Source organism: Lissotriton vulgaris, unplaced genomic scaffold (assembly GCF_964263255.1).
Source record: "Lissotriton vulgaris unplaced genomic scaffold, aLisVul1.2 SCAFFOLD_247, whole genome shotgun sequence".
Classification (NCBI taxonomy): domain Eukaryota; kingdom Metazoa; phylum Chordata; class Amphibia; order Caudata; family Salamandridae; genus Lissotriton; species Lissotriton vulgaris.
Genome location: NW_028255597.1, coordinates 384,218 through 396,911, shown reverse-complemented (window position 1 = coordinate 396,911; position 12,694 = coordinate 384,218). Strand labels below are relative to the sequence as shown.

Below are 12,694 nucleotides of genomic sequence, written 5' to 3'. Positions count from 1 at the left end.
TTTGAAATGTGACAAAATAATTATTATATAATTCAACATTAGGTTGTATCTATGTGGAGCTGATGAAGGGAAATTTATAGGACGGTCTAATATAAATGGGAGATGTTCTAGCAAGTAAGGTAACCACTGCCAACCTAGTTTAGGACTAAGTGAGTGTCCTGTCTGAAGGCCTTTAACACCTTGGGTGCTAGTGATATTTTCCCTCCTGTGCTGAAAATTATATTTTCCCATTGTTTGTGACAAGGTCAACTCGTCATAAGCACAGCGCAGGTAACACCCATGACGAGCTGACCTTGTCACAAGCATGGAAGTGGTTTAAGAAAATAGTGCCTTGAGACTTTAATTAAAACCAAGGGTATAACAATACATGTAATAGGGGGTGTCCTCATGTGAGGTTACAAAAAGAGACATGGAGGTACTAAGGAGGGACTACAAAGCCTAATGGCAAATGAAAAGCCACTATTTGCAGGGACAGGAGCCGATTAAAAAGATGGGCGGGAAGTAGGTAGTGCTTTATGCACATATCCTGAATACAGCAGGTCTCGAAGAGACCGCGCAAGCGCTGCCTAGGTGAGACCTAAAAACCAAAAACAGTTTTGAGACTTACCCGATGTCAGTCAGAGGTGGCTTGTCCCGCTCCCTCTTGTAACAAATGAAGAGCTCTGGACTCTTCAGGCTGCCGTGGTTCAGGTTTGCTTGAAGGCCGGTGGGAGTGGTTTCTATACAGGTGTAGCCCTCAGGGACCACTTCGCCGGATGACTTGATGATAACAGCAATATCTGTAATGGGAGCTTTGGGGCCCGCTGGCTTACTTTCCAAGTACTGGTCCAGAAGTGTGGAGGTGTCTGTGAGGCCTGCAACTACGAAGTAGTCAGCCACTCTGGGACCAGAGTCTTCCATCATGGCTGCTTTTGCCCCTAAACAAAGGCCAACAAGAAAAGTTTAATCAGTTATTAAAAAAATACACACATGGAAAGATTTGAGCAATACTTATTTTAGCAGAAGTGCTTGCACTGAACATAATCCTTACTGACTAACTAACCACCTTCAGAGGCTGGCAACAGAGGGATTCACTTCTACGAGGTGGTGTAAAAGCTGTGGCTTAAGAGCGCACTGGTTACTGGTCAGGGAATGGCCAGTAACCAAGATACTAAGAGCTGAAAATCATTGCACCGACCCTCCTCACGTTACAGTTTTTGAAACAATACAAGCTTTGGCAAAGCAAATAGGTCTTGTCTTTCAATAGCAGAAACTGATCTTTTGGATTTGTCATTGCTATCCAGCAATGGTAAAAAGAAAAAAATATACAAAATTTTAAAAGCGAACATTTAATTGAATAAAAAATATAGAGAGTTATGGCACACAGCCTGCCCAAGATTAGACAGAGGTTTGAGATGTAATGAAGTCTCCCATGTCCATGCATGACTGAATAGTCAAGTCCACGTTTTGCATTTTTGGACTCTTAATCCAGGTTCACTAATGGGATTCAAAAGAATACTCGTTTTAGAATGTAAAGGGAAAAAAACCCTGTACTGGAGAGATTCATAGTGCATAGACCTGGGTAACTTGGCAGGGCTGTGGCAATGCCAACTCTTAACTCTGACAGTCATCCATAAGATTGAATAATAGTCCAGGTCGGGCACTGTACACCACCTTAAGAACGCAGAGTCATGTTCTCACAAGTCAAAGACGTTTAATTTCCAAGTGACTGTTCTGTACATGTAGTAGGTTGTGACAGCCAACAGGTCTGACCCGGAAATAAAAACATCACATTAATAGATATGTTTGGTGAAAAAACACTTTTAAATCCATTTTTAGGTAGAGCCCAGCAGCACTCATGCGCTGCCCAGCCAAGCACTGTGTATCTGGTCGGGGTGCTTTCCATTTATTCTTACTTGTGCCTTTCTGAATTTCTTTCTTCTTATTGGAAAAAAATACTCTTTGGCCCGCCTTTAGGTGTGTTTTTCACTTTGCGGTGACTGCCCACGTTATATGTCCCCTTTCAGCACCACATCATCTCTCAGCATCACCAGAGTATCACCTCAGCATCATTCAGCATCGTCTAATCATCACTGCACCAGTACCCAATACTTCAGCACCACCTCAGCATCACTCAACACTCTTCAGTCTGCCCTTAAAATCTGGCATCTGTTGATTGGCCCCTAGTGTCCCTCTGCTGCTCATGTTGTAATTCAGGTACTATTTCTCAACCCCCACCCTCCTGTTGGCTATGTCCCCCCACCTCATAACAACAACAAAAAGCTGTAACAAACAAACATTAGAACAGGCAGGGAAAAGTTGGCAGAATTGCAAGGACAAAAAGCACTAGAAATCATTTTGTGTTAATAGGGTCGTTTAGATGTAGATAAGGTCTTCTTGGTTATACATAAGCTGACAAAAATGCTTATAACACTTTATTATAACTTTTCAATATTCTGCACAACAGCCACAATGCTCCACTACATAGCTTGAAGACATTGGCAAAGCAAATAGCTCTGTCTAAACACTTAAAAGGGCCCAAAGGCGAGGCCTACTGGCTATGCCAATGCTTGTTCTAAGGGGGGTTGAACACAATAGAGACAATACACTTAAGAACTAGATCATAAAACTAGAATCGGATTTAAATCCGACCCACTTGCCTGATTTAACTCCGATAATATTTTTTTTGTAAAGTCCTTCACGGCAGGGCATTTTGAGAATTTATAATGTAGTCTAAGAAAAAATCCATGACCTAGGATGAAGGAGGAGAAAAAAAGCAGAGGACAAGCAAACACATGTAATACTACACACAGATACACTTGGGCATCATATACAGTATCAAATAATGCAATGGTGCCATATTCTACTAGGTTTGTTTAACACGGACTGCATGCAACCAGCAGACCCGATATGCGCAATTCCTAAAGGCACTATGTGTATGTTAAGCCACAAGGTATACACCTACAAATTGTGTGAAGCCCCTACCCCCCAGCACCTCCAACTGAATGCAGAGGGCGAGCTGTTGATACCTTCTGCACTACCTCTCCAGTGCAGAGAACATGAACATCTTGTCCTCGTGGAATTTCTAGGGACCCTCCATTGCTTGCACTGAAGGCTTCCCCCCAATTAAGTAGTTACCAAGGACTGATGCAGAAGCCCCTCGGCTCTCCTGCCCCAATCAATGACATTACCGCACAATGATCGATCTATCCGATGACGTTGCCACAGCAAGCTTATAAAGAGTGCAGCCTGCATCTGGTAGGATATCTCCCTCCCAACTCCCCGCCCCAAAAATGTTTTACGGAAGAGGCACCATAGGAAATGTAAAAGTCTCCCACAAAGATTGTCTTCTACATGTGAGTTAAAGCAGCAACCTTAGTAGATTGCTGCCTGGAAGTACTAGGGGTGCTTCTGCAACCAAGACGCTATTTAGACGGACGTGTTGAAAATACTTGCACTGTCCATTCTCACTTTATAGGTCTTTGAATGGATTCATGCATTTGCAAAGCCAATTGGTTTGGTCATCTGGAAGTTTCCCTCACAGAAATGTGAGGAAAATCTGATATTAGACAAAAGGCCAACGTTTATAGTTTGCAGGTAATTTTAAGTATGAAAATGCAGAGGGAATTGACCAAGTCGCACCACATGGAGTCCCTAGATAGGTTAGTTTTTCAGTAAGTTTCCCTGAACGCCGTCTGAGGCCATCCAAATACTGCTGCTACCCACATTGCCGGCATGTGTTAATTTGAAAAGCAAAATTTTGATTTCACGTTGCATTTTAGGGTCTTTCCTATCAGAAGACAGAATAGTAGACCATTTTATTATTATCAACTGAATTCCTCCATATGTTTGGTTATGAAATTCAGGCAACTGTGCAAGAAAGGACACATTCTGAAAAATGCACTCTGAATCACGTAACATTATGAGCAATTCCAAATTCAGAGTAACGCAAATAACCAGTATTTCTAAACACATCATCTTGGGCACATTTCAAAAGTGCATAGGTTTTCTTCATACCAATTTTTAATTTGTTAGATTTGACAATATAAATTGAGGCTAAATAGTCCGTACACAACGAAAAAATGCTATAACCTGCAGCTTAGATGCTGTCCCCAAGTTTTGTGTGATTTAGGACACCAACCTGGACACCAGCCTGACAAACCTATTTTACTTTTGTGAATCGACCATCAGAGCAAAAAATTACACATGAAAACAATGTCACCAGTTTCTAGGTTTTCCTACTTATTTTCATTAGTTGGCCATTTCAACGATTAGTTCCATTGGGAAAACCTAAGTGATCTACACAAATGACCCTTTGCTGAATTCCGAACTTTGTTTAATATTCAGAAATATATAGATTTTAAGGTTCACACCCTTTCCCACAACAAACTGAAAGTAGGAAGTAGTTGTGCACTGTAAGTATCTGTGGGGGGTGCAAAAATCTTACTTTCCAGAAAAGTGGAAATGTTTTAATTTCATTAATGTGGATTTGTATACAGAACATCTATTTCAATAGTAAAAATTAAGACTACAATAATACATTTAAAATCTTGACAGGGAGATGGGGCAGATGTAACACAGGATGGTAATGATCTGATTAGGTTCTCGACATGTGGTCCAAGCAATCAGAAAGTCCCCATAGATAGCATAATTACAGAACAGGGATACCTGTCCCGACAGAGGTTGCCCAATAGGTACCAGGGGCTGAGCAAGTTGGTGTGTGAAACCCCACCCATGGACTGGTACCTTATATGCCTTTACTGATCATGACACCCTACCATGAGCATTTTCTCATGTTGCTAGCCACCGGGACTTCGCCTCATGGATCTAAACCGAGATACCCCTCGGTAATCATCCTTTAACACAGCAGTTGTCACTCCAGCATCACTGCGACCCGACTGACCAGATCGCCATTGAGGAATCCAAGTATTTCCAGCGATCCCGGCACCCTCCATCTATATTGTTCTTCTCTGCATTAAATCGTGACCGAGGCACTATTCTGAACTAAACCAGCACGACAACCACGTAATGCCGTTTGTTATCCGTACATCGGTGCTCACTCGCATCATTTATGGAATGTTATAAAATGTCTTGAGCAAAATGTACACAGGCATGTGTAATTAAATGTCCTGAAGATGATCCCATTCTTTTTTCCCAGGGATCGAAACGCTGTCGAAAGTCCTTACACCATATGCATGTAATATATTGTAAAGTCTATTGTGCAATGGTGTTCATACGTTACCGGAGTCTGCTATAATTTATGCTACACAGACAAGTCTTCTTTGCCTGAACCTTTCCCTAATTGTTTTCTGTCCTTTTGTGTTAGTAGGATGCTGGTTGTGTCCGACTTGAATCTTTGTGTGTATTTCATGTCATATACTTATTTGAGATTAAATCCGGTCCTGCTGGACAAAGAATATAGCACCTATTTAGTCTATATTTATTACCCAAAGTATTCAATTTTGTCTAGGGACCCCTGTCTTTAGAAAATATTTACTGATAATTATGTCTTTTGGAGAAAGGAAGGGTCACTCATGCTTGGTTCTTGCTTTGCTACAAAAAAGTATAAACACGGATGCTCTGAAGAACTATATAGAAGCTGCAGCAGCTAAAGCAAATTTTCCTCCTTCCTTCCAAGACTGATCTCAACCAAGACTGATCTCAACCAAAACTGATCTCAACCAGGTATTCGTCCCTTGCAGGCACAATTACAACTGTCCAATAGACAAGGGTGAAGTTTTCTTTGTCTACATTGTTCGTTTCAATTGTGTCAGAAAAACAGAGTTTCTAAATTAAAAACATGGTGATTGTGGGCATATTTGGTAGCATTACCATGATGGAGCAAGGTTTCACACGTAAAGTGACTTGTTCGTACTCAACCCTCTCGAAAATAATATTAATGTACTAACTAACATGTTTGGTCTTATTAATATTGCATTACACGACATATTAGGCATCTAGGGGAATCTTGCCAATGTGCTTTCACTAACTATAATCCACTTGCACTAAAATGGCTGCTGCTACGCGGGATTTTCTACTGCGCATGCGTCTGTCATGCTCACGCGATATGCTTGGTGGGAAAACATTTGCTTCTGCGCAATAGAACTAAGATGGCTGTTATGTGTCCTAACGTGCAAGAAGCTTGCATCGCTTCTTTGCTAAGCTGTTTGTTTTCGCTTAATATTTAACGCAATAGGTAAAATAAAATAATGGGAAATGAGTAGAAAGAAGCGATATACAGTGCATTCATTTATTTTGTGTCTCTAAAACTGTTCATGTTTTACATGTAACAAAATATTGGGCCTAAATGCTTTGCTGAACTCCATCTTTGGTGAAACTGCGCCTGTTCGACAAGTCCTGAAGCCACAGAAGCTGTAGCCTTGAAACTAAGCCAAATCAGACATGGACAGAAGAGCAGAGTGAACGCCTCGCCTTGCTAGAGGAAGCTGAATTGAATAAAATGTTAAATAAGTTTTATTGCTACATTTCACTACCGGGCGGAATAAAAGTACATGGCCAGATAAAGTTATGGGAGGGAACAATTTGAATACATGATTGACAAGTTGCCTCAAGAAAAATATGGTGTGATGGCTACTCCTCGTCCTTGACCAATAAAATTGTGGGATTGCAACATTTGGGGGTGGAACACTGACCTAAAAAATAGTATAACTAGGATAGGCTTAGCTAGTTAGATTGTCCGGCTTGTCAGAATAGCTGACCTGTCACTGACCCAACGCACTCAATAGGTGATCAAGAGCAGAGTTGCTGGCAGAACACTCTTTCAGAAGATTTGATAACCCAATCAGGGTTCTGGGGAGGAGATCGATGACCCAATCGGGGTTCGACTGTGAGCTGCAGAGAGAGTTTACAACGCTGGCGTTTTGAACTTTAGCTGTGGTGCTGGTCTTAGCCTGTGGTGGTCCTGTCCTGATCCAATTTGGTCCGTAACCTGTCCTGATTCTGGCTAGTACCTGTTCTTTCCTGCTGGCACCTGTACTTTGGGATTCTTATTCTTTGACTCAGCCTGTGACCAGGGTTGGTCACCACACCATTCTAGGTAACTATAAAGGGTGGGTTTGTCATTGTACTGTTTTCCCTTTTTCTTACCCACCCTCTGTTTAAATGCTTAACGACATTTTTCTCTTCAAACCATATGCAATGTTATTTTTAAAACTGCATTATTCTAAAACAGAATAAGTTAATTTGAGTTTCATGTTTTATAACTTTTTCTAAGATTTACTTAGATAAAGATTTTAAACCTTTCCCGAGTTTGTGGTCATTTATGAAATGCTAAATGTTATTATTCCTACCTAGTCTCTTTAACTCCCTTGATCCTTTAGGACTATAGGTATCGCTGACTTGGATTGGTAAGATAAATGGTATAAAATCCAAAGGGTAAAAACCCCAATTGATTGTGTGTAGGTTTACCTGTTTAATGTATACATAGATATATGGGCCTAGGTGAGTATGTTGAGCAGGTGAACCCGCTCTCTATCAACCATTCAAACAGTTAGTCTGCCTTCCCACACTGGACACCTACACGTGCAGTCTCCAATGTTAGATGCAAGTCTTGTTCATAGGCAATCAATCGTATCATGCTGTTAACATGCATTAGTATCATGCAAAAGCCCTGCTACACATGAGAACATTCTCTAGTGATCGTTTTTTTCTTTTAGGTTATTGCTTGAGGGAAAGCAACAATCTACGAGCTTGATGTTACATGCAACAAAGATTAAGGATCTGCAAACTGTAAAGACCACAGTTGAACCTTCATCTCAGCAGCCTTCAGAACACTTTGAATAGCTAACACAATGTCAACGAGGAGATGTTAAAAGCCCTGGTGCAACCACAGAAAACAAAAGGAGGTGCCTATTTCTGCTCCCTTTATTTGACTAGCTCCGAATACATCCTGGCTATTTTCATTATTTACATTTATTTTCCATTATTTCTGAATGGCCAGACGGTGTATAGTTATTCTAACAATATAAAATGCTTGCAGTCTTGATGGGCACAGAGATGTACTCAATTTGGAAAACGTTTCTTTCGGATAATTAACTGGTTTTGTTAAGCAGTAAAAAATGGTATCTTGTTAAATTAGCCTCTGCTCTCATGCCATTTTGTCTCCCAGACCCATTTTGTGTTTTTGCGAGGACTCTGGTGAAGTCAGAAGTTACGTGTTCACTGAAAGCTGGTTGTATTGATAAACCCTGCGTGTCAAGAGTCAGCAGCCCTGCCGAAGGGCCTACGTGCACAGATGTCTGATCAGTTTGCCCGCCAACGCCTGCAACCTCCCTTGCCTATCTACAAAAATGACGTGGGTAGGGGTTTATCAGGATGCTACAGTACAGCGTGTAAGGGGTTGTGTAAGCGTTACATAAAAAATGCCATAAGAGGGATATGTAAAATGTGATGTAACCATGACGAAGGGGTTTTCTAGTGAACTCTTATGGTACCCAAATTGCATAAAAAGGAGATCCTCAACCATTCTAGTTTGTTCCCTCTCAGGCACTTGTAGTGTCTGTATGACGGAGCCATCTCATGAGATATAAATTTGTGTTTTATCCCACTCCAGTGTCAATCCTCATTTATTGAATGCGTAGACAAGAGTGTGTCCCTGTACCAGTGAGATTTATAAGAATCTCGCTTTTACAATTGGCGCTGATTGTGGGGCCCCATTGGGGGACACAGCTGGACCAGAAGGAGGTTGTTTAGACGGGACAGAAACACTAAGGGGCGCCCCGCAGACTGAGACTTGTTCTCATGGCCAAGGTGTTTTTCAGCTTATCGATCTGACCTTTGTGGCGGCTGTGTGTCTCAACTGGGGCTTTTCGGTTGGCATTTGTGGAGGTGATCTATTGATCCAAGGATCGGCAGGTGGGAGTTGGAGTACTGCGATCAGGTAGGATCAAATTGGTTGCCTTTTTGGATTTTTGTTAGTAAAAGTCATTTGTGTAAATGCCTTTGACAGGTAATGTGAGAATTTGTTCTCATCTTTTGGTTTTGGTATAAGAGTCTTTTAATGCTATTGTTAAGAAGTATTTGGTAAACATGCCTGTTTTAAGCACTCTTCATACACTATGTTGTGGTTGCAACAAAAATAATGGTTTAGAAGAAAGACAGCCAGTGCCTTTAGAAGGCACTCCAAATCAAGAAATGTACATTAAATAAGGTATTTCTTCCATACTGTATAGTGCATTATGGAATATTCAAAAGCAAGTGCTAGTTTACTGTGGCCACTTCAAGGTACCTTTGATTCAAATAAATTGCAATATATAGAAGAGCAACTTTTTAAAAAAAAAAGTAGGCAGAGTATGTTTGATGCTCTAGCATTATGGAAAAAATATATTAAACAGAAACAGATTAAAGAAGACAAAGCGGAAGAAAGCTGAAGAGCAGACTATTGTGCAAAAGATTAAAGAGTTACAGTGGTATTATTGGTTAGGGCTTGTGAATGGGTTCGGGATGATGTTATACGATTGGATGAGGTTTTCACGACTTTAACACAATACCCAAAAATGACTAGGCAGGATGAGTCCGAGGAAATGGCTAATGCACTGATAGAGGACTGGAGGACCAATATGGATGAGGAAGTCCCTTGTGAATTAATTAGGATATGTAAAAGGACAAATGAAGGAGTGCTGACCGCTGCTCCTTTAAAACTAGCAGTAGAAGAGATATTTACTCAGAAAAGAAAACTTAAGAGGCTCATGTTGCCCTCAGCTAAAGCTTTTCCTATGCGAGAAGCGACCCCTGTGTTTCAAGCAGCCATAGGTGATGGTCAGAGTGTTAACCCCTTCAGCGCTGCGCGAATTCCGCTGCGGTGCTGAAGGTTCTAAAGAACCTATGGACTCATGACGGAACAGTTCCGTCATGAGCACAGGCCAACCGACGCTCATGACGGAACCGTTCCGTCATGAGCATGGAAGGGGTTAAAGCGTCTGGGTTCCGGTTCCAATGGAATTATTCCCCTTAGAAGTTATAGGACGTCTTGCCCCTTAACAATTCTTTACCTGACCCTAGAGAAAACCCAAGTGCATTTTATGAGGAATTGAATGCTGCCGTGACTTCTTGTGTTATGACTTTAGTTGATATTGATATGTTTTTCGGATTGATATTGCCCCCTGACCTTTGGCGTATGGTGCGCAAACAGGACCATGAGGCTTTTGGTGGTACTTGGGTGCAATTACAAGCGGAGGATATTGATAGGAAAGCAAGGGAGAAACAACCACAGCTTATATTCGAATTACCGGGTCACATCATTACTTATTTGAAAGAGTGCCACCAAAGAAAATATCATGGGCAAAATTGGTAGCTTGCAAACAAAGGAAAGATAAGTCAGTCCCTGATTTTTTCACAAGGTTTGAAACAACATTTCATGATTACAGTGGTCAAGACAACTTCTGATACAGGTCAACATTTATTTGTGAACAAATTTGTGGCTAACTTGTTACCTGAGATTTCACAGAAATTACGAATAGCTGAAAGTACATGGGCTTCCTCTACTCCGCCAAATATTTCGGACATGCCTCAGTATTATGAGAATCAAGTAAATGATGAAAGAGAAAAGAAAGAGGGTAAAAATACAGAATTAATAACTAAAATGTTGTTGCAACAGATTTATGGGCCACAGAGAGGTAGAGGTCGTGGAGTATTTAGAGATGACCTCCCAAGGAGGACTAATCAAGACTCTCGGACGTTTGGTTCGTTGGGTCCGAATCAATGTGCATATTGTAAACAGGGCGGACATTGGCGATCCAACTGACCATTGCTTCACAAACAAGGTAGAGGTACGGAACAGGGAGTGACAAGGGGCCCTCAGCAGCGTCCTGGTCCTAGGACTAGACAGAATTATTTTGACAATCCTGCCCCATTGAAAGCCTATTATGCAGATGATTTTAGTGCATCTGATACCTCGGGTGTGCATTTTAACTAGGATAGCGTAGGACGATGGGAGGGATCGGTTTCCCTCGTCTGGCCATAATAACTGTCCATAAGCTTTGCTGGAAAGCCTATTCTTAGTCCCGTGTCTAAACCCCTGGATCTTACTATTCGACCATTTACTGTCAGTTCATCGTTCCTTCTTGCACCAAATTGTTCTGATAATTTGCTGGGTTTCGACTTACTCAAACATTTCCATGCACCCATCTATTGTTCACCGGATGGTGTATATGTTAAGTTTGGTAAGCCGATGCGTAATAAGCAGTATGTTATTGATGAAGTCTCACGTGCATTATCCACTGTCCCGCCTTCTGTGTGGGCGGAGGGCGATACGGACGTGGGTTTATTATCTATTGACCCAGTGCATATTCAGGTTAAACTGAATGCAGTCTTGCCCCGCATACCTCAGTATAAAATATCCAGGAAGGTGAAAGTGCCTTAGTTCAGATTATAGAGTATCCTATTGTAAAAAAAGAGTAGTGGAGGAGACTGATGGCAATGTTTGTATTAACCCTATCTTGCCTGTTTTGAAGCGTTCCATTTCTTAAGGCAAAGAAAAAGTTTATCGCTTTGTAATCGATTTGCTTGAAATTAATAAAATCGTAGTGCCACAGTTTCCTGTAGTTCCAGATATCACTACTTTATTGACAATGATTCCAGCCACGGCTTGGGTTTTCTCAGTAAATGACCTCAAGAATGCGTTCTCTTCCATTCCTATTGCTATTGCTCCCTCTAGCAGGTATTTGTTTGGTTTCTCTATTAAGGGGTGCTGATTCCAAGTTGTGCTCCCCAGGGGTATACAGAAAGTCTGAGGATTTATAGTCAGGCCCTTAAATGTGAACTTGATACCTTGCAATTACTCCCGGGACTTCACTGTTGCAATATATGGATGATCTGTTGATAGCAGCCAACACCACTGAGCTTTGTATTGAGGCTACCCTGCTTTTACTGACTCACCTTGCGAAATTGGGCCACAAAGTATCGAGAAAGAAATTGCAGTTTTGTCGACCAGAGGTTACCTATTTAGGTCACCTCTTCTCGAAGGAGGGAAGGACGCTGACCAAAGACAGAATTTAGGCTATCATACATACACCTATTCCTTTTGCGTTTGAGGACGTTGGGGCATTAATTGGCATGGCGTCCTATTGTCGTCATTGGCTCCCTCTTTTTTCACTCATTATTAAACCTCTCCTTGCCCTTACATCCAAAGATACCCCATTTCCTCTGCCTTGGTATTTTGAGTGTTAGGATGCATATCAGCAACTCCGAGCAGCATTACGTTCTGCACCCGAATTGGGAACACCTGATTACACAAAACCATTTTCTCTTTATGTACACAAACGAAAAGGTTGTGCATGGTCTGTCCTAACACAGCCACACAGGGACAGAACGCCCATGTGCATACTTTTTTGCAGTTCTGGACCCTGTGGCCATGGCACTCCCTGTTTGCCTGAAATTTGTGGCAGCAACTGCATTACGATCAGACAATCAGCAGGACTTGTATTGGACCACAAACTGATGGTTTTTGTTCCCCACTCAGTTGATGTATTATTGAATCAAACTAAGACTCAACATTTGACGAGTGCTCGTCTGACCGGGTACAAACTCACTCTGTTAGCATCACACACTACTCTTAAACGATGTCTGACCCTAAATCCTTCCACTCTGTTGCCATTGCCTTCTAAACAGCCTAGTGATATGCACGATTGTATTTTCACCACTGAAGAACAGACTAAGGGTCGAGTGGATATTACTGATACTCCTTTGACTGATGCCC

At 41.6% G+C, this 12,694-nt stretch overlaps 1 protein-coding gene across 2 annotated transcripts in view; it reads right to left on the bottom strand.

Annotated features, from left to right (window-relative positions):
* DENND4C (DENN domain containing 4C) overlaps positions 1-12,694 on the bottom strand; it is a 1,503,495-nt gene that overhangs the window by 1,288,515 nt on the left and 202,286 nt on the right. For both annotated transcript variants that reach the window (XM_086951990.1, XM_086951991.1), the window contains exon 3: positions 608-917. In XM_086951990.1, coding sequence (XP_086808116.1) covers positions 608-903 — 296 coding nt within the window. In that variant the 5' untranslated portion in view covers positions 904-917. The remainder of the gene's footprint in view (positions 1-607; positions 918-12,694) is intronic.